The following is a 23,660-nucleotide window of genomic DNA, read 5'->3' on the forward strand; positions in this document are numbered from 1 at the left end:
CTTAGACAGTTAGCACTTATAAATTTATTTTTTATCATTCAAAAATTTACTAACATATCTTGCCCATTATCTTTTCCCCTGTTCTCTTTATCCATAGGCACTTATATATTTTTGAAAATCCTTTACAGTCATTTTAGTGAGATTCTGGGAGGAAGCAGAGATAAATACTTATCCTCAAGGCATCATATTTACTCAAGTTCCTGCTGTCACAGTTTCAAATTTCCTTTTTACATATTCTAATGATGTGATGTTCTCTCTTTGATAATATGTGATTCAATGTTCAAGTTAATTATTTTTTTAAAAAGTAACTTTAAAAATGTTCTACGAATCTATACTTTCAGTCCAGTAGAGGTTAAAGATCTAAGTAAAATTATGGACCATCACAAATACTAATGTCAAACCCAAAACTTGGTCTTGTGTTTATTAAATTAAACCTAACAAACGTTTTATGTGAAAAAATTAAGGATCCTTTCAATAAATCAACATTACTTTTGAAAATACATTTACTGAATCATGCAGTTAATTCACTGGATGCAATGAACAAAACAAATTTGCGGACTTTCTTAGACTATATCCTAACATTAACTCCTTAACGTACAAATACACTTATTTATTCTTACGTTCAAGACATTAGTTTCGGCCACCTTGTATTTTAATATCATTCACTCACTTGCTCACTCATTCATTTATTCAGTGTGTTTGTGTACTAATTCAAGGACTGTGCTAAGCACTATGAAAAACATGTATAATATGGTCCTATTCTCACAATCTGCAACAGGAAAGTCAAAAGACTGACATATATAAGTAATTACACTGAAATATAAATGGTGTGAAAGCAGTATTCAAGAAGCTACAGGGGCTTCCCTGGCAGCCCAGTGGTTAAGATTTGGCCTTCCAATGCAAGGCGTGTGGGTTCAATCCCTGGCTAGGGAGCTAAGAACCCACACACCTCGTAGCCAAAACACCAAAACATAAAACAGAAGCAATATTGTAAAAAATTCAATAAAGACTTTAAAAATGGTCGATATCAAAATTTTAAATCTTTAAAAAAAAACAAAAAAATAAGCTATAGATCCACATGAGTAGAAGACGTGTCTGTATATGACCTTCTTAATGATATTTAATCAGTCACAAGAACACAATTAACATAAACACAATTTATTATGCTCCTATCTCCGGAATAATTTCTGAAAATGGGGAGAAAGAGAGTATAATTATCATGATAGTCAAACAAATGCATTAGTACTAATTCTCAAGATATAACCCAAACCAGCAATCCATGTAAGAATGTAGTTAACATTCTCTGACCCAATTTCAAATCAATAAGTGAGAAAAGTCATTCAATCCACTGAAACCAAAGTGAAAAACACAACTGTAACCCATGCAACTAGAAATGTTTCTAGTAGACTCACTTAAAATCATTGCTCTATGTCCTGTGATCCATAGGCTATCCTTCCCACCAAACAACCTCCCTTGATCCATCCTCAGGTGCAGTAAAAAGTCAGTCAAATTCAGCAACTCAGGGAAACATCCAACTACAATAGGAATTAGTTAAATCACCAAAAACAGACCTAAAGCTCATAATTTTATGAAACCCACCCATAAATTCTTTCTCTACCAATAAAGTATGGAAAGGGGGAAAGCCTCTTTCTAGTATTCTTAGCTACATTATTTGCAAAACTTTAAACTTCTTTTTAAATATCATGTATACTTTATTTTTTTAACATCTTTATTGGAATATAATTGTTTTACAATGTTGGGTTAGTTTCTGCTATATAACAAATTTAATCAGCTATATGTATACATATATCCCCATATCCCCCATATCCCCTCCCTCTTGCATCTGCTTCCCACACTACCTATCTCACCCCTCTAGGAAGTCACAAAGCATCGAGCTAATCTCTGAGCAATGCAGCTGCTTCCCATTAACTATATATTTTACATATGGTAGGGTAGGCATGTCAATGCTACTCTTTCACTTCGTCGCAGCTTACCATTCCCCCTCCCTATGTCCTTAAGTCCATTCTCCATGTCTGTGTCTTTATTCCTGTCCTGCCCATAGGTTCTTCAGACCATCTTTTTTTAGATTCCATATATGTTACCATACATTATTTGTTTTTTCTCTTTCTGACTTATGTCTGTATGACAGACTCTAAGTCCATCCAACTACTACAAATAACTCAATTTTGTTTCTTTTTATGGCTGAGTAATATTCCATTGTATATATGTGCCACATCTTCTTTATCCATTCATCTATCGATGGACACTTAGGTTGCTTCCATGTCCTGGCTATTATAAATACAGCTGCAGTGAACATTGTGGTACAGGACTCTTTTTGAATTATGGTTTTCTCAGGGTATAGGCACAGTAGTGGGATTCCTGGGTTGTATGGTAGTTCTTTTTAAGTTTTTTAAGGAAACTCAATACAGTTCTCCCTAGTGGCTGCATCAATTTACATTCTCACCAACAGTGCAAGAGTGTTCCCTTTTCTCCACACCCTCTCCAGCATTTAATGTTTGCAGATTTTTTAATGATGGCCTTTCTGACCGGTGTGAGGTGATACCTCCTTGTACTTTTGATTTGCATTTCTCTAATGATTAGTGATGTGGAGCATCCTTTCAGGTGTTTGTTGGCAATCTGTATATCTTCTTTGGAGAAATATCTATTTAGGTTTTCTGCCCATTTTCGGATTGGGTTGTTTTTTTGATATTGAGCTGCATGAGCTGCTTGTATATTTTGGAGATTAATCTTTTGTAGGTTGCATAGTTTGCAAATATTTCCTTCCATTCTGAGGGTTGACTTTTTGTATTGTTGATGGTTTCCTTTGTGGTGCAAAAGCTTTTAAGTTACATTAGGTCCCATTTGTTTATTTTTATTTTATTTCCATTTCTCTAGGAGGTGGGCCAAAAAGGATCTTCCTGTGATTTATGTCATAGAGTGTTCTGCCTATGTTTTCCTCTAAGAGTTTTATACGGTCTGGCCTTACATTTAGGTCTTTAAATCCATTTTGAGTTTATTTTTGTGTATGGTGTTAGGGAGTGTTCTAATTTCATTCTTTTACATGTAGCTGGCAAGCTGTCCAAGCACCACTTATTGCAGAGGCTGTCTTTTCTCCACTGTATATTCTTGCCTCCATTATCAAAGATAAGGTGATCATATGTACGTGGGTTTATCTCTGGACTTTCTAGCCTCTTCCATTGATTTATATTTCTGTTTTTGTGCCAATACCATACTGTCTTGTTTACTGTAGCTTTGTAGTACAGTCTGAAGCCCAGAAGCCTGATTCCTCCAGCTACATTTTTCTTTCTCAAGATTTATTTGGCTATTTGGGGTCTTTTGTGTTTCCATACAAATTGTAAAACTTGTTGTACTACTTCTGTGAAAAATGCCATTGGTAGTTTGATACGGATTGCAGTGAATCTGTAGATTTCTCTGGGTAGTATAGTCATTTTCACAATGTTGATTCTTCCAGTCCAAGAACATGGTATATCTCTCCAACTATTTCTATCATCTTTAATTTCTTTCATCAGTGTCTTATAGCTTTCTGCATACAGGTCTTTTGTCTCCTTAGGTAGGTTTATTTCTAGGTATTTTATTCTTTTTGTTACATTGGTAAATGGGACTGTTTCCTTAATTTCTCTTTCAGATTTCTCATCATTAGTGTATAGGAATACAAGAGATTTCTGTGCATTATTTTTGTATCCTGCTACTTTACCAAATTCACTGATTACCTCTAGTAGTTTTCTGGTAGCATCTTTACGATTCGTTATGTATAGTATCACGTCACCTGCAAACAGTGACAGTTTTACTTCTTTTCCGATTTGGATTCCCTTTATTTCTTTTTCTTCTCTGATTGCTGGGCTAAAACTTCCAAAACTATGTTGACTAACAGTGGTGAGAGTGGGCAACCTTGTCTTGTTCCTGATCTTAAAGGAAATGGTTACAGTTTTTCACCATTGAGAACGATGTTGGCTATGGGTCTGTCATATATGGCCTTTATTATGTTGCAGTAGGTTCCCTCTATGCCTACTTTCTGGAGGGTTTTTATCATAAATGGGTGTTGAATTTTGTCGAAAGCTTTTTCTGTATCTATAGAGATGATCATATGGTTTTTATCCTTCAATTTGTTAATATGGTGTATCACAATGATTGATTTCCATATTGAAGAATCACTGCATTCCTGGGATAAACCCCACGTGATCACGGTGCATGATCCTTTTAATGTGCTGTTGGATTCTGTTTGCTAGTATTTTGTTGAGGATTTTTGCATCTATGCTCATCAGAGGTATTGGCCTGTAGTTTTCTTTTTTCGTGGCATCATTGTCCGGTTTTGGTATCAGGGTGATGGTGGCCTCATAGATTGAATTTGGGAGTGTTCCTCCTTTTGCTATATTTTGGAAGAGTTTGAGAAGGATGGTTGTTAGCTCTTCTCTAAATGTTTCATAGAATTCGCCTGTGAAGTCATCTGGTCCTGGGCTTTTGTTTGTTGGAAGATTTTTAATCACAGTTTCAATTTCAGTGCTTATGATTGGTCTGTTTATATTTTCTATTTCTTCCTGGTTCAGTCTCAGAAGGTTGTGCTTTTCTAAGAATTTGTCCATTTCTTCCAGGTTGTCCATTTTTTTGGTATATAGTTGCTTGTAGTAATCTCCCATGGTCCTTTGTATTTCTGCAATGTCAGTTGTTACTTCTCCTTTTTCATCTCTAATTCTGTTGCTTTGAGTCTTCTCCCTTTTTATGTTGATGAGTCTGGCTAATGGCTTATCAATTTTGTTTATCTTCTCAAAGAACCAGCTTTTAGTTTTATTGATCATTGCTGCAGTTTCCTTCATTTCCTTTTCATTTATTTCTGATGTGATCTTTATGATTCCTTCCTTCTGCAAACTTTGGGGGTTTTTTGTTCTTCTTTCTCTAATTGCTTTAGGTGTAAGGTTAGGTTGTTTTGAGATTTTTCTTGTTTTTTTAGGTAGCATTATATTGCCATAAACTTCCCTCTTAGAACTGCTTTTGCTGCATCCCACAGGTATTGCGTCATGGTGTTTTCATTGCCATTTGTTTCTAGGTATTTCTTGATTTCCTCTTTGATTTCTTCAGTGATCTCTTGCTTATTTAGTAGCGTATTTTTTAGCCTCCATGTGTCTATTTTTTAGTTTTTTTCCTGTAATTGATATCTAGTCTCATAGTGTTGTGGTTGGAAAAAGATACTCGATGAGATTTCAGATTTCTTAAATTTACCAAAGCTTGATTTGTGACCCAAGGTATGATCTATCCTGGAGAATTTTCCATGAGCACTTGAGAAGAAAGTGTATTCTGTTGGTTTTAGATGGAATGTCCTATAAATATCAATTAAGTCCATCTTGTTTAATGTGTCATTTAAAGCTTGTGTTTCCTTATTTATTTTCATTTTGGATGATCTGTCCATTAAAGAAAGCGGGGTGTTAAAGTCCCCTCCTATGATTGTGTTACTGTCGATTTCCCCTTTTATGGCTGTTAGCATTTGCCTTATGTATTGAGGTGCTCCTATGTTGGGTGCATAAATATTTACAATTGTTATATCTTCTGTTTGGATTGATCTCTTGATCAGTCTGTAGTGTCCTTCTTTGTCTTTTATAATAGTCTTTATTTTAAAGTCTATTTTGTCTGATATGAGAATTGCTATTCCAGCTTTCTTTTGATTTCCATTTGTATAGAATATCTTTTTCCATCCCCTCGGTTTCAGTCTGTATGTGTCCCTAGGTCGGAAGTGGGTCTCTTTTAGACAGCACATATATGGGTCTTGTTTTTGTATACATTCAGCCAGTCTATGTCTTTTGGTTGGAGCATTTAATCCATTTATATTGAAGGTGATTGTCGATATGTATGTTGCTATGACCATTTTCTTAATTGCTTTGGGTTACTGTAGGTCTTTTCCTTCTCTGTGTTCCCTGCCTGGAGAAGTTCCTTTAGCATTTGTTGTAAAGCTGGTTTGGTGGTGCTGAATTCTCTTAACTTTTGCATGTCTGTAAAGGTTTTAATTTCTCCATGGAATCTGAATGAGATCCTTGCTGGGTAGAGTAATCTTGGTTGTAGGTTTTTCCCTTTCATCACTTTAAATATGTCCTGCCACTCCCTTCTGGCTTGCAGAGTTTCTGCTGAAAGATCAGCTGTTAATCTTATGGGGATTCCCTTGTATGTTATTTGTAGCTTTTCCCTTGCTGCTTTTAATATTTTTTCTTTGTGTTTAATTTTTGATATTTTGATCAATATGTGTCTTGGTGTGTTTCTCCTTGGATTTATCCTGTATGGGACTCTCTGCACTTCCTGGACTTGATTGACTACTTCCTTTCCCATATTAGGGAAGTTTTCAATTATAATGTCTTCAAATATTTTCTCAATCCCTTTCCTTTTCTCTTCTTCTTCTGGGACCCCTATGATTTGAATGTTGTTGTGTTTAATGTTGCCCTAGAGGTCTCTGAGACTGTCCTCAATTCTTTTCATTCTTTTTCCTTTATTCTGCTCTGTGGTAGTTATTTCCACTATTTTATCTTCCAGGTCACTTCTCCATTCTTCTGCCTCACTTATTCTGCTATTGATCCCTTCTAGAGAATTTTTAATTTCACTTATTGTGTTGTTCATCATAGTTTGCTTGCTCTTTAGTTCGTCTAGGTCCTTGTCAAACGTTTCTTGTATTTTCTCCATTCTATTTCCAAGATTTTGGATCATCTTTATTATCATTACTGTGAATTCTTTTTCAGGTAGACTGCCTATTTCCTCTTCATTTGTTTCGTCTGGTGGGTTTTTACCTTGCTCCTTCATCTGCTACATATTTCTCTGTCTTCTCATTTACTTTAACTTACTGTGTTTGGGGTCTCCTTTTTGCAGGCTGCAGGTTCGTAGTTCCTGTTGTTTTTGGTGTCTGCCCCCAGTGGGTGAGGGTGGTTCAGTGGCTTGTGTAGACTTCCTGGTGGAGGGGACTGGTGCCTGTGTTCTGGTGGGTGGGGCTGGATCTTGTCTCTCTGGTGGGCAGGACCATGTTCGGTGGTGTGTTTTGGGGTGTCTGTGAACTTAGTATGATTTTAGGCAGCCTCTCTGCTAATGGGTGAGGGTTTGTTCCTGTCTTGCTAGTTGTTTGGCATGGGGCATCCAGCACTGGAGTTTGCTGGCTGCTGGGTGGAGCTGGGTCTTAGTGTTGAGACGGAGATCTCTGGGAGAGCTCTCGCCGATTGATATTAGCTGTGGCCAGAAGGTTTCTAGTGGTCCAATGTCCTGATCTCGGCTCTCCCACCTCAGAGGCTCAGGCCTGACACCAGGCCGGAGCACCAGGCCCCTGTCAACCACATGGCTCAGAAGAAAAGGGAGAAAAAAAGAAAGAAAATAAATAAAATAATAAATAAATAAAAAATTATTAAAATTAAAAAAAAATAATAATTACAAAAAAGAAGAGAGCAACCAAACCAATAAACAAATCCACCAATGATAACAAGCGCTAAAAACTAAACTGAGATAAACATAAAAATCAGAAACAAATCAGTTGCAGACAGCAAACCTCAAGTCTACAGTTGCTTCCAAAGTCCACCTCCTTAATTTTGGGATGATTCATTGTCTCTTCAGGTATTCCACAGATACAGGGTACATCAAGTTGATTTGGGGGATTTAATCTGCTCCTCCTGAGGCTGCATGGAGAAATTTCCCTTCCTCTTCTGTTAGCTCAGCTCCTGGGGTTCAGCTTTGGTTTTGGCCCCAACTGTGAGTGTAGGTTGCCCTCACGCATCTGTTTCCCGCCCAGACAGGAGGGGGTTAAAGCAGCGGCTGATTAGGGGGCTCTTGCTCATTCAGGCCGGGGAGAAGGAGGGTAATCGTAGTTATAATTGGAATGCTAGGCGAGCCTGTGGCAGCAGAGGCCGGCACGACACTGCACCAAGCTGAGGCACACCGTGTGTTCTCCTGAAGAAGTTGTCCCTGGATCATGGGACTCTGGAGGTGGCAGGCTGCACAGGCTCCTGGGGTGGTGGGTGTGGACAGTGACCTGTGCTTGCACACAGGATTCTAGGTGGCTGCAGCAGCAGCGTTAGCGTTTCATGCCCGTCTCTGGGGTCCGAGCTGATAGCCAAGGCTTGCACTTACCTCTGGAGCTCGCTTAGGTGGTTCTCTGCTTTCTGTGGGCAGACAGAGAAGGAATTCCCTCTCCTCGCACACCCCGAAACAATGGTGTCCTGCTTCTTATGCAGGTCCAGACTTTTTCCCAGACTCTCTCCCAGCTAGCTGTGGTGCACTAGCCCCCTTCAGGCTGTGTTCACGCAGCCAACCCATCCTCTCTATGGGATCTGACCTCCAAAGCCCGAGCCTCAGCTCCCAGCCCCCACCCTACCCAGCAGGTGAGCAGACAAGCCTCTCAGGCTGGTGAGTGCTGCTCGGCACTGATCCCCTGTGCGGGAATCTCTCCACTTTGTCCTCTGCATCCTTGTTGCTGCGCTTTCCTCTGTGTCTCCGAAGCTTCCCTCCCACCCACCCCCCGTCTCTGCCAGTGAAGGGGCTTCCTAGTGTGTGGAAACTTTTCCTCCCAGAGTTCCCAGAGGTGCAGGACCCATCCCTATTCTTTTGTCTCTGTTTTTTCTTTTGCCCTAGGTACATGGGTATTTTCTTGCCTCTTGGGAAGTCTGAGGTCTTCTGCCAGCCTTCAGTACATGTTCTGTAGGAGGTGTTCCACATGTAGATGTATTTTTGACGTATCTGTGGGGAGGAAGGTGATCTCCACGTTTTTCTCCTCCGCCATCTTGAAGGTCCCCCACAAAACTTTAAATTTAACAGCAGTTTTATGATGCATTTTCCTCAATTGTATGTTTAATTATGGCCTCAAGAATTGTTGGTGATTCCTTGAAGACTACTATTCTGGTTCTCATCATAATTTATTCTGTTCTACTCAGAGCTTAGAGTATCTCTAGTGAAGGTGGTACATATCACAGTGCAGCAATGTAAGGCAGTACTACTCAAAATGCAGGGCTGTGAATTGGTTATTACTGGTCTGCTATGAAATAAGGCAGTATAAATAACAAGACTTTCTCATAGAAGAAGGCATAAGTTTGATTTACATTCTGATACATGTTCCTTAGTGTTTGCTACTGACACAAGTCTACAGACCATACTTAGTTAGGTCATTGCCCTAAGACATTTAAATATATATCAAATAACAGAAAAGAAAGAACAGAAAGTATGCAAGACAAAGAGATTAGAACCAGTAGCAAATGGAGAGACAGAGACAGAGACAGAGACAGAGAGAGAGAGAGAAAGATTAAGAGGACTGTAAGAAGATTACGAAAACTACAGCCCAACTCTGAATGGATTAGTAGCAACAAAAAAGAGAAAGCCACTTCCTGGATTCTTTGTCATTCTAGGTGGATCACAAGTGCAGTACCTTAAGGGAGAGCTACACAAAATGCAGGACTGTATAGTATTGGATAAGTCCAAAAAATTATTTACATAATGTTAGTAAGCAAAATAATAGCAGTTTCTATTGTTCTACTTCAAACTCAAAATAGTGTTCTTTATTGACAAAGTAATGTATTATTAATTTTAAAAGTCAGGATGAAGTTTCTCTCTGAAGCACAAATTTGGCTGAGTCACAAAAATCACTATAATACCTTTTTAGTTATCCAAAGAAAAGTTGAACAATTCAAGTTCCTAATGTATTGATATTCTCTGAAACTCCATATTACTGATTCTTCAATGTTTATCATTCCTACCTATTCAAGTTGTAATGTTTCCTTACGCATTCAAAATTAAAATACAGTGGTTGTACTCTTATGACACTAATGATACTGTTAAGTGAGAGTTTATACATAATAGCAAGGAAATCAGATTTGCAGGGCTAATTAAGAAGTGATATATCCAAAATGTGCTTTTGGCAGCAGCAGTTCATAATAAACTCATAAAATACAGGTAATCTCAAGTATCTATAAATCATAGAAAGTAATATTTTCTACAAATAAATTCATAAGGAAAATATAATATACACAAATGTTTTCTATTTGTATTATATCATTCTATTAAGAAAATCAAAGTTTTATTTTCAGCAACATAAACTTCTACCTAAAGATAATTAGTGATAATTCTTATTACATCTTTTTCCAGATCAAGGAAAGAAATAATTACATAAATATGAATACATTTATCATATTACTGAGCAAACTCTATAACAAATTGTCTCTTTCTACAAATATCTTTCTGACTAGACAGTACTCCTTAACAGCCAAACACGGAGCTTTCTCTAACTTTTAGAATAGTGTCTGACACTCACACAACACACAATTGATATTTTTTGAATGAGTAAATGTACTAGAGATAGCTGTTTTAATGATGGCCATGCATTTCTAAATCTCACAGTCCTATTTCCTTGCAACATTTGGTGTCCCCTAGGCATCCATGCCAAAAGGTAATGTTTCCTCTAGGTATCTATTTAAAAGGTCCTAGAATTTTATAAATTTTTTGGTGCCCTATCTCTTGCTTTGTCTCAAAGTGAAGATGTAAAACAGAACTGATGTTTGAGAAAGAAATCAATAAGATGTTCAGAGCTGAGATATTAAGAGCCTAGATGGAGGGTTTGGAAGTTAAGGACACAGAGGAATTACTGTATTTGAGTGACACTGCAAAAGAGAAAGTGACTGAACTTGGGAATTGATTTTCTGTTCAAAAGAGACCAAAAGATATCAAAGATTACCCTTAAGATGTGAAATTTAAAGAAAAGGAAGAAAATGGCATGTTTGTGGTAGTGAAAAAGTTAGGTAGTAAAAAAACTCAAAGGAGAAGCCAATAAGTTCTAGAGATAGTATACTGAATTTGAAGAGCACCATAGGACATGAATTAGAAATGCCCAGGTAAGGGACACAGAAAGATATATAAAATAAGAAGTCCACAGAAAAAGATATAAAATGGCTCTTAGTCTTCACTCACACATAATAACAAAACCGCAAGTAAAACCTATTTCAGAATATCATTTTTTACCTTTCAGATAAACAAGGATACAAAAATTTGAAAACAATGCGATGGCCAGGATGTGGAGAAAATAGACACCTTCTTACATTGCTAGTGGAAGTACAAACTGGCACAACAATTTGGCAGTATTTAACAAGTATAATTGTATAGGTCTTTTGATCCAGTGTATAAGTTGTCTACTGCTAGATAACAAATTACCCCAGAATTTAGCAGCTCAAAAGAACAAACACTGGGAGATTGACTTCTCACATGACAGTGTGAGGAGCTCACTAATCTACCACCTAGTGAAACTGGTGACTGCTATTTAAAAAATTAAAGCCTCTTATGGTATGAACCAAGATCATTCCCTCCTTCTACCCTCCCAGGTCATCAAGGTGAAGAGTTGACTCCAGATCGCTGTAGCCAAGACAACAAGATTCCATCTCCCCCAGGTTCCCAGTCAGAGACCTTTTTTCCTAGGAAGAGCAACATATCACCATTTCTCATCCTCCCCTCCCCAACCCTCCCCATCCCTGAGGTAACTGTGGCTGAGGCCAAGTCCTAGGCAAGTGCAGTTGAGCCGTGAGGACCCATTCTTCTGCCCAGCCTCTGTTTGTGTAATAAAAGTTCTACCTCAGGTGCAGAGCAGTGAGAATGCTGGAGACCCAAACTCCCTTGCCCCAGCTTATGACACAGTGGTCCCACACCAGGAGAAGCAAGCCAAGAGAACGTAAGACTACTGCAATCAGCACGTAGAACGGAGGTATCACTCAGAGAAGTATCATATGGTCCCACCTCCAGCTCCAGAGGCTTGGCTCAGATTTTGCCTGGTTGGGAATACAGGGTAGAGAGGCAGGATATAAAACACACAGATCCTAATCTCTTCCCAAAGGGAAATTACTTCATTTGCATCACAGTGTAGAGAAGTTCAAGCCTAAAGGCACTCTGAAGAAGAGTCAGGTTATGGTGAAAGCAATTGGAAGGAGAGTTAAGATACAGGCTAAACTGTAGGCCTGCTGATTTGCAGGAGAGAAATGAGTTATAAGACAGATGAAAGAAGTCCTTCAAGGGTGGAAAATAATATCAAACACTGACTCAGAAATATCAAAGGAGCCACAATTTGATTAAATTGGTTTTTAGAGCATTTTATGCTCTAGGGCATTGTTGAAAACAATTGAGCAATCAGCCACCAATTTGTGAAGTTTAACAACTGGTTGTGGTCAAGAAAAGAAAGGAGGAGAGCCAAAATCACTGTCAGCCTAGGGTGACTGTGAGCATACCCAAAGCTGCACCCTCCTTAGGAGCAACATCCGTGACTTAACATTGTGGGAGGGGAAAGAGACTTTACTAAAATAATCCAGTTGGTCGCCAATCACATAAACAAGTTTGGAGGAGAAGGGTGCAGAACAGTAACCAAATTTGCTACAATACAATGTCTCAACCACTTCCCATCAAAAAAGTTATAAGTCATGCAAAGAAACAGAAAAATATGACCCAGACACCAGGAAAAAAAAAGCAGGCAACAGAAACTATCTGGGAGAGTGACCACACTTGGGAAAAAGAAAAAAGACTTCAAAATAGCCATTATAAATATATTCACAAAACTAAAGGAAACCATGGTTTAAAAAGTAAAGAAAGGTATCATAAGAATATTACACCAAATAGAGAAAATCAAAAAGGGAAAGAAATTGTAAAAGAACCAAGTGAACCAAGACAGTACAGTCAGCCCTCCATGTCCATGGGTTCCACATCCATGGAATCAATCAACTGCAACTCAAAAATATTTGAAAAAAAATTTTTCAGAAAGTTCCAAAAAACAAAACTCAAATTTGCCATGTGCTGGCAACTGTTTACATAGCATTTACATTATATTAGTTATTATAAGTAATCTAGAGATGCTGATGATTTCAAGTTTACAGAGGATATGCATAGGTTATATGCAAATACTACACCATCTTATATGAGAGACTTGAGCATCCTAGGATTTTGGTATCTGTGGGGTTCCAGGATCCAATCTCCTGTGGATATTGAGGGATGACCATAATTTGAATCCACATGTGAAAACATTTACTGGTGAAAGTAATTATATAAACATAACAAAAGTTTAAAAGTACGTTTTCTTTCTACTTTCTTCTCCTAACTGATTTGAAAAGCAACTGCTTAAAATAATATGCACACAATGTATCGACAGGCTCAAAACATATAAAAATGTATCATATGTGTAATATAATTGCCAATAACAGCATAAATGAGGTCAGCTGTAGCAAAGTTCTATTGGGCTAAGGAAATGACTACTGAATAATAAAGCAATAATTATAACAATGCATTGTTGTTTTGTAATATTAATAGATAATATGTATAACAATACCAAAGGGATTGAAGGGAATATAGCTGTATTTCAGTAATGTTTCTATATATCACTGGAATTAAGCTTGGCTAAATCTGAAGCTGATTTTGTTAAGATACATATAGCAAACCCTAGAGCATTAACTAAAAGAAAAAAATATCTCAAAAAATATAGTGAAAAATTCATTAAATTAAAATGCTACATTAGAAAATATTTACGTAATGCAAAAGAAAGATTCAAAGACATAAATACATTGAAAGTTAAGGATAAGAAAAACAATTTGCAAATAATAACCACAAGAAAGCTGGAGTAAATATACTAATATCAGACAAAATTGACTTTAAACAAAAAAGTCACTGAAGAAAAAGAGGCACATTTTATAACAAGTCCCTGACAGAGTCAGTCCATCAGGAAGATATAACAGTTATAAACATATACATACCTAATAACAGAGGACCAAAACACATGAAGCAAAAATGACAGACATGAAAGAAGAAATGGACAATTCAATTATAATTGTTGGAGACTTCAATATCCTACTGTGATGGTTAATTTTATGTGTCAACTTGGAGGGTATTTTTGGATGAGATTAATGTTTAAATTGGTGGACTGTGAGTAAGCATAATGCCCTCCATAATGTAAGTGGGCTTCATCCAATCAGTTGAAGGCTTGAACAGAACAAAAAGGCCAGCCTCCCTGAACAAGAAATCTCCAGCAGACTGCCTTTATCTGCACCATCGACTCTCCCAGTCTCGAACCTAACAGCCCACACTGCAGATGTGGACTTGCCAGTCTCCAAAATCATATAAGCCAATTCTTTATAATAAGTCTCTTTCTATATATACATTCACACACATCCTTTTTGTTCTGTGCTCTCTAGAGAATCCCAATATAACCACTTTCAATAATGGATAGACAACTAGACAGAAGATCAACAAGAAAATAGAAGACCTGAGCAATACTACAAACTAGACCTGACATCATTAGAATACTCTTCTAAAAAATGACAGTTAAATATATATCATTTTCAAGTGCACATGGAACATTTTCAGGATAAACCATATGCTAGACTATTTTTAAAATACTCAATAAATGTAAAAGGTTAGAAATAATGCAAAATATGTTCTCTGACCACAATGGAATAAAACTGGAAGTCAAATAGAAAAACTCACAAATGTGTGGAAATTAAACAACACATTATTAAAAAAGCAATGGGTCAAGAGGAAATCAAAAGACAAATCAGAAAATACTGTACGATGAGTAAAAATGAAGGGACAAAATATCAAAATGCATGGGAGGCAGCTAAAATAGTGCTTAGAAAGAAATTTATAGCTATAAATACCTATATTAAGCTAGAAGAAAGGTCCTAAGTCAACATTAGGTTTAATGTTCTACCATAAGACAATGAAAAATATAAGAGTAAACTAAACCTAAAGCAAATAGAAGGAAGGAATAAAGATTAGAGATGAAATTAATGAAATAGAGAATAGAAAAACAATACAGAAAATGAATGAAAACCAAAAGCTGGTTGTTTGAAAAGATCAACAAAACTGACAAACCTTTAGCTATACTGACAATATTAAAAAAAAGAAAAGCCTCAAATTACCAGAATCAGAAATAAAAAAGGGTATATTACTAATAACCTAATAAAAACTAAAAAGAAGTATAACGGAATACTATGAAAAATTGTACATCAGCAAATTAGATACTTAGAAGAAATGGGTGAATTTCTCGAAAAACACAAATACCAAAAGTGACTCAAGAAAAAATAAAATCCCAAGTTGACCTGTAATAGGTAAAGAAATTCGATTTGTAATAAAAAAAAATTACCCACAAACAAAAGTATAGGGCTAGAGGGGTTCACCACTGAATTCTACCAACCATTCAAAGAAGAATTAATACCAGTGCTTCAAAAAACCTTCCAAAAAATAGAAGAGAAGAGAATACTTCCCAACCCATTTTATAAAGCCAGTATTACCTTGATACAAAAAACACACAAAAACGTCATAAGAAAAGGAAACTACAGACTAATACCTCTTATGAATACAGATGCAAAAGTCCTCAACAAAATACTAGCAAACCAAATCCAACAACATATTAAAAGAATTATGTATCATGATCAGGTGGAATTTATTCCAGGAATGTAAGGTTGGTTTAACATCTGAAAATCAATTATTATAATAAATCATATCACTAAAATAGAAAACAAAAAGCACATGATCATCTCAATAGATACAGAAAATATACTTGACAAAATTCAATAGCCTTTCATAATAAAAACACTTAACAAACTAGGAATAGAAGGGAACTTCCTGAACTTGCTAAAGGACATCTATGAAAAACTGAGAGATAACTTTATACTTAATGGTGAAGGAGTGGGTGCTTTCTCCCTATGATCAGGAATAAGACAAAGATGTCTGCTCTGGCCACTTCTACTCAACAATGTATTGAAATTCTAACCAGGGCAAGTAGCCAAGAGAAAGAAATAAAAGGCATCAAGTTTCGAAAAGAAGAAACAAAACTATCTCTATTTGCAGATGACATGATCTTGTAAGTAGAAAATCCTAAGGAATCTACCCAAAAACTTAGAACTGAAAAATGAGTTCTGCACAGTTGCAGGATAAGAGATCAATGTAAAACAATCAATTGTAATCTATACACTTAAACTAAACAATCTGAAAATAAACTTAAGAAAACAATTCCATTTATAATAAAATCAGAAAGAATAAAATATTAATAAATTTATCCAAAAAGGTGCAAAACATACTCTGAAAACTATAAAACAGTATTGAAAGCAATTTTAGGACAAACAAATAGTAACTGGAAAAACATCCCATGCTCATAATATAGAAGATTTAACATTGTTAAGATGGCAACATTACCCAAACTTATCCATTAAAAGAAGAAAAAGAAGAGTATAGGCTATTCTAAATTAGAGATATAATCCAGTGATCAAACTTAACAACACAAAAAAAAGAGATTTGGATAATACATTATGTGTCTCCTAATATGATGTGGTAAGAATCATATTATACCAAAGAAGATTTCTTTGCCAAAACATCAAACCTGAAACTGAATAAACCTCTAGGTCTCATTAAAAATTTATGATAATTACAGAGTAAAAAAGATTATAATCAAAAAAGTCCAGAATGTGGGAAACTCTACAGGATAAATAATCCAACTGATTCCAAAAATAAGTTGCAAATAAAAAGAGAGAAAGACGGAGAGGAGGAAAAGGAACCTGTATACTCAGTAGGTAGACTATGTTTGAGTCCTCATAGAAACAAACCATCTTTCAAAAAAAGTTACGAGAGAATTGGAGAAATCTGAAAACTGGATATTTTACTACATTAGGGAATAACTATAGAATTCTAAGTATGATACAGATATCATGGTTATGTTTTCAAAAGGCCTTATCTTTTAGAGATGGAGTCAATCCTTATTCATAGATTCAGAATTCGTGAACTTTCCTACTCACTAAAACTTATTTTAAGCCTAAAATCAATACCATTGCACTTTTTCAGTCATTTGCAGACATGCAGAAAGTGGTGAAAAATTTAAGTCACTTGAACCACATGTTCCCAGCTGAGGTCAAACAAGGGGATGCTCTGTCTTCTTATTTCAGCTCTCATACTATAAACAAGTATTCTTCTCATGGTCTATCTAGTACCACATTTTTCACATTTCTGCCCTTCTGTTGATGATTTCACTGTTTCAAATGACCACTAAGCATAGTGCTGAAGTGCTGTCTAGTGTTCCTAGGTGCAAGAAGGCTGTGACTTGCATATGGAGAAAAAATTGTGTTAGATAAACTGTGTTCAGGCATGAGTTACAGTACCATTGGTCATGAGCTCAATAGTAATAAATAAACAATATATATTAAATAAGATGTCTTTAAATAGAAACACATGTAAAGCAAGGTTATATGTTGATCAGTTGACAAAATGTTGTGACCAGAGGCTCATAGGAACTTAATCCTTTATCTCCCCTAGGAGCAATATTTCCATGTTTGCTAATTCAGTGTTCACATGACTTTATAAAACATAACTCCTGTGAATAACAAGAACTGACTGTAAACACCAATGGAATTGTGGGTAACATAACAGGATGTCTGGGATTTCCCTCAAAATAATCCACTGTGGTAGAGGGAGCAGAGGAGCAGAAAGGAAGTAGAAGTTTATAGATGAAACAAGATTGGTCATGTGCTGATAATTGTCCAAGCTGGTTGATGAGTAAACATGGGAGTTCATTAGTGTATTCTCTCTACCCTTGCATCAAATTAAAATTTTCCTTAATAAAAACACATGCACACAAAAAACAAAAATATGTAAACAGACACCCCACCAAAAAACTTACAAGGACATTATAATAGAGTACCAAAAAGGCAAAAAAGTAAAGAATTATTGATAAGACCAGCATTTTTCCAAATGGGTACCAAGGGCATTTGAAGCAGTACAGGCATACCTCATTTTATTGCACTTTGCTTTACTGCGCTTCACAAATACTGCATTTTACAAATTGAAGGTTTGTGGAAACCCTGCATCAAGCCAGTCTACCAGCGCCATTTTTCCAACAAAATTTACTTCATGTCTTTGGGTCACATTTTGGTAATTCTCACAATATTTCAAACTTTTTCATTATTATATTTGTTATGACAATCTGTGATCAGTGAGTGATCTTTGATGTTACTATTGAAAAAAGGGTATAACTCTCTGAAGACTCAGATGACAGCATTTTTAGCAATATTTTTAAATTACGTACGTTGTTTTTTAGACATAATGTTGTTGCACACTTAATAGACTACAATGTAAACATAACTTTTATACACACTTGAAAACAAAAAATTTGTGTGCCTTGCTTTACTGCAATATTTACTTTACTACAGTGGTCTGGAACTGAACCCTCAAAGTCTCTGAGGGTTATTTAATTGAGCGGGATTATCCTATTTATTTCAGGATGTTTAGCAATCCCAGCCTCCATCTACTATGTCATTGGCACCACTGGTTAAAACCAGTGATTCTGGCAAAGCTTTATCCACAAGGCCATTTATCACAGCATCATCATACAATTTTCATAAAAAAAGGAACCTTAATGTACAACAACAAGACACTGATTAAATAATATGGCATATCAAAATAATAGAATATATTGTAACTCTAAAAATATTATTTTCTTTTGAATAATAATTATATTCGTCTTGAAAATAATGAACTGACAACATGTCACTGACTTGCCCAAATCACACTGCCTTGAGTCTATTAGCCTGGAAATAAGAAAAAGGGTTCAAAACGGACAAATATCTGAAAGACAGAAGGATGGACTCACTGAGACAAACACAGAGGAGAAAAATCCAAATAGTGTCTACAATGGAAAAGGAAGCTATTTTTTTCTGGAAGAGGCTCAGATAGGCTCTAATTACCCAATTAGTAAGTATGGAGAGCAGAAGTCCACAGGAATCAAGATGACTAAGGAACCATTAATCAAAAATCTGGGCTTCCCATTCATCCATGTTCAGAACAGCTACCTGCAGTATTTGCCTATAACAAATGGCCCAAGGCTACTTTCAAAAGAACCATGTTCCTGAAAAAGGTCCCTACTATGGTTGTTGGGACAAACAATACAATCAGAGAAGTGACTGACTTAAGAGCCTACTTCTCATTCTGTACAGTGAAGCCCATTTGCCATACATCCCTCAGGAAAGCTTGTTGATAGTCCCCTCCCTTCTCTTACACAATGCCCATAGTCAATCCTTTCATTCAGATGAGAAGCCTCTTGGTAACAGTTATATAAAAATGCAAAGTAAACTCATTAAAAGCAACATTTCTACATTAAGCAATATAGACCTTCATACAAAAACATGAACAGTCAGTAAAGAATCATCAAACACTTGAAGAAAACTATCAGCATTAAAGTAAAAGAGTAGGAACAAACAGAAGTTACCCAACAGGAAACAAAGATAATGTAAGAAACAGAGAAGAACTTAAAAATTATAATCACAAAGATTAAAAACTTATCCTTTTAAAGAAGACTGCTATGAAAAAGGAAACATCAAATAAGAAATTTCTTAGAAGTAAAATTTTGATTTCTAAAACTAAAAAAAAATCAAATAACTAAATAGGGTAAATGGAAAAAAATCCATGTACTGATGGAAGAAAATGTAAGAAGACCATTCAGGAGACAAAACTAAAAGATGGAAAATATGACAGAAAAGAAGGCCAAGTTCAGAAGGTCCAATCTCTAACAGAGTACAGAAGGAAAGAACAGACAAGGGGGAAAATATGAGAATCATATTTTTCTTCAATTGAAATAAAATCTCCAGTCTTGATATTGAAAGAACCCACAAAGGCTGAGAAGTTTGAATTTTTAAAAGACTCAAATTAAAATATGATGTTGAAATTTTAAAATATCATATATATGAAGAGAAAATCCTAAAAACTTTAAGCAAGCTACCTAGAAAGAAATAAGAATCTCACTTGCACTGGGATCACACATACACTTGATAACACCACTGTATGCTAAAAGAAGATAACAAAGCTATACTTCAAAAAATCTGAGGGGAATTAAATGTACTTAAAATTTTATGTTCAGCTAAAGTATCAACCAAACATAAGGACAAAAGAAAGACATTTTAGGTACGTAAGGAGTCAGAAAGTGGACCACTTATGCATCCCTTCTGAGAAAAAAATTTTGAAAATATAATCCAACAAAAGAAAAAGGAAGACGTAGGATCTTAGAAACTGTGGCACTAGTTCAGGAGTACAATAAGAAGAAATCCGAGGATGGCAGCTATGAGTTGGTTTAGAAAGCAATTGGCCAAAATTCATACCATAAACCAAAGGGCCCAAGGAAGAATGTCTTCAGCCCATTATTCAAATGTCTGAACACTGACATTCTTTATGCTAAGAAATAGCAGAAAAGAAAAGCAATTAGAAATTCCAGGGGGAAAAAATGTTGTCCAGGAAGACCAAGGCACAAATATAAAATAACTTAAATGTAGCATAATTTGGGTAATTAATGGACTATAAAGAAAGATATTCTATTTGACTTTGATATTTGGAATATTCTTTTTTTGTCATACCATTTCCCTTATCAACAGGTCCAAACACACTACATGGTTCTCAAGGAAATAATATTTACATAATTATAAAATTATAAATGCAAATTACAAGTTTCCAATTTCAAAAGTCAATTCAAATTCCAAGGTATCTCATTGTGGACATCAGAATTACCTGGACATCAGATCTATGGACACCAGAATTACCTGGAAAGCTTATTTTAAAGACTCCTGGGCCTCATCCCTAAAGATTCAGTAGATCAGGGGAAAGTTCCAGAGACCTGCATTTTAAGAAATTTTCCAGTCCCCAAGGAAAAGAGGAAATTCTCTTCCAAGGAGGAGCCACTCAGCAGTGGACCTGAAGAGGCTGCTGCCAGCAAGAGCAGCAGCTCCAAGAAAAAGAAAAAGCTCCAAAAGCTATCCCAGGAAAATTAGAATGGACATTTCCCTAGTAGGGCATAACTTGCAGAGATATTTCTCAACCCATCCCCTATAGCCCAATAAAAATTTTTAAAAATAAAAAATTTTTAAAAAGAAATTTTCCAAGTATACCTTATGCACATTAAATTTTCAAGATTATAGCTGTAAAGCAGTAATCTCCAAAATTTTCCATTACATATCTTATGAGCAAAAGGATTTTGAGTACCCACCCCAAAATATATGTGTATATTTATTTATAAATTGTTGATATACTTTTATGTGACCGCATATTATGTATATTATAAAATGTGAAAAATAAAAATCTTAAAGAATGAGAAAGATGACCTAACAATAATTTATTATTTGGTTCTGTCTCAACCAAGAGTAAAGGGAAAATTAAGAATCGCTTTAGAAAGTTGTAAAACATAAATTAGAAAGTTGAAAAATGTATACAACTAAAAGGAGAGGAGGATAATGAAAGAATCACAGAAATGACAAAAGAAATCCCAAGAATATATCTTCTGAAGTCCTATTCTGCTAAAAAACAGTAAAACTGAGAGTGATCACATTTAATCTCTAGAATGACTGAGGAACTAATAAGGGTACTTCAACAAAATACTTAATTCTGATCATCAAAAGGAAAATCTCATTGATGAATTAGACATACAAGACCATGAGAAGAAACCAATTATTCTGTTTTAAGATTTCACGATAACCAAGGATGGTAAAATTAGCCATGGGTATGTATCATAGATTTTTCAAAGTCAAATTCCAGACAATATTAGAATGATCCCAGGGCTAGCGACTCCAAAGGTGAATATACTTCAAGTTATCAAAAACTGATATTCAGATTATATAATCATAACTCCAATTAAAAAAAAGAAAAGGCAACCATATGCTTAGCTTCTCATTTAGGAAATATAATGATATCCATTTAATAGGAAAGCAAGTGTTTTAATTGCTATCTACGTGTCATGAGACTACTGTATACCAAATGTTTGATAAGAAGTACCCAGCATCACTCCACTGTTTCTAATGACCAAGGAGAGGCCCAATAATCTATAGTTAAATGACTGGGCATCCCCTCCAGGGTAATACGGAAATCTCTCAACCTATTCCGGAACACTTACTCTACTCTGGCAAGGTCAACCCAGGCTCTCAAATACACACTGCAATTATCTTAGGGGAAAACTGAGCCATGTCTAGGAAGGATCATGTCTAGGAAGTTGCGTACAGGGTCAGTCTCTGAAGCCAAACAACAGGAACTTCTCCAATTTTTAAAGTTGAGTAGTAAGAGCTTAAAATATACACACACACACAAATACATACACACAAAGTGTCTCTCTTACCTGCAAACTTCCCAAATATGTCAGAATATGAGTAGAAGATAAGGCCTAGCTGTACTTAGCAAACTGACACACCTTGAAATAAATCCAGTAATTATAATATCATGCTCAACATTCCTTTGGAAATCAAATGAATCTCTTCAGGGGATTAATGCCAAGTGTTAATTTTAATAATGAAGAAAAACAAATTCAACAAACTAAATACTGATGAAAAAAATAACTTAGAAACTCACCTTTCCACAACCAAACTGATTGCTTGCGTGAGATCTGGGTTTGTCACCTGGAGACGTTTCCACAAAGACCATACGAATTCTTTATCAGCCTTAAAGAAATAAAAGACATTTTAAATTCATTGCTTTGTAGCTACAGCAGAGAAGGCAAGATACTGCATTAAATTAAAAAATGAAAAACGTAATTACTTGATCCCTAGTTCTATAACTATAAAACAGATTCTTGAAAAGTATAACGGGAAAGCTTTATTTTAAAAAGTTCTTACACTGGTAACCCACATTTATTTTACTATTTCTCCTACTCACATTTGAGGGTGCAAATGCTGAAGGGCTGAATATTAAGGTAAATTTGTTCTAAAATGAGACTGTCCTCTAACTATTGCTCCATTTTCAGCTGCCCTTTTCAGCAAAATTCCTTGAAACAGCTGCCTACAATCATGGTCTCTTCTTCCTCACTCCCCACTCACTCTGTAACCTCCTCCAGTCAGACTTCCCTCCCCACCATAACGCTAAAATCATTTTTCAAGGTCCTCTATATTATCAATTCTTAATAGGCATCTCAAATTTAATTTATCCAAAACAAAGTTTTTGACTTCCTACCCTCTTACAAACCTGCCCTCTCTGCATCTCAGTAAATGACACCACCATCTACTTATTGTTTAAAAACTTAAGATCTAGGAGTCAATCTTGGTTGCTCTCTTTCTTCACATTTCATATCCAAACCATTAGTAAATCCTATTAGCCTTACCTACAAAATATATCCCAATTCTGAACACTTCTACCTAGTACAAGTGGAACAAGTACTATCCACCATCTTACTACGAGTCAACTCCACCACTTGCCTAGCTCCCTATAATGGTCCCCTGGGTTCCTTACAGCTCAAAATCGTCCAGTGGATTTCCATCAGATTAGGAAAACAATCCAAACTCTACCAAGGCCACATGACCCTACACATCTGGTCCTCCAGCCTCATCTATCACTCACCCTCTTGTTCACAGGGACCTTCTGGCTCTACTTGTACCAGGTCCTTTTAAATATACAATCTACCAGATTTTCATGTACATTATTACCTAACGTCGCTCAAGTCTTTGTTTAAATGTTACCTCTTCAAGAGAAGAGAAGTCTTCCCTAACTACTATATTTATAGCCACCAAAACCCACAAATCTCTGGAAACCCCTTACCCTGTTTAATTATTTTTTTCAAATCACATTTCATTTTATAATACTATATTTGTTTGGTAGTTTATTTGTTTGGTTTTACTTCTGTGACATCATCTATTCTCCCCTTCCTCTTAGTAACAGAAACCATTTTTGAT

General features: G+C 35.8%; 1 protein-coding gene across 3 annotated transcripts in view; it reads right to left on the reverse strand.

The window, feature by feature from the left end:
• Nucleotides 1-23,660, reverse strand: part of CNTLN (centlein) — a 330,490-nt gene that overhangs the window by 298,357 nt on the left and 8,473 nt on the right. For all 3 annotated transcript variants that reach the window (XM_079927964.1, XM_079927963.1, XM_079927962.1), the window contains exon 2: nucleotides 22,348-22,436. In XM_079927964.1, the coding sequence (XP_079784090.1) occupies nucleotides 22,348-22,436 (89 nt within the window). The remainder of the gene's footprint in view (nucleotides 1-22,347; nucleotides 22,437-23,660) is intronic.

The sequence above is a fragment of the Stenella coeruleoalba genome, assembly GCF_951394435.1.
Source record: "Stenella coeruleoalba genome assembly, chromosome: 7".
NCBI lineage: Eukaryota > Metazoa > Chordata > Mammalia > Artiodactyla > Delphinidae > Stenella > Stenella coeruleoalba.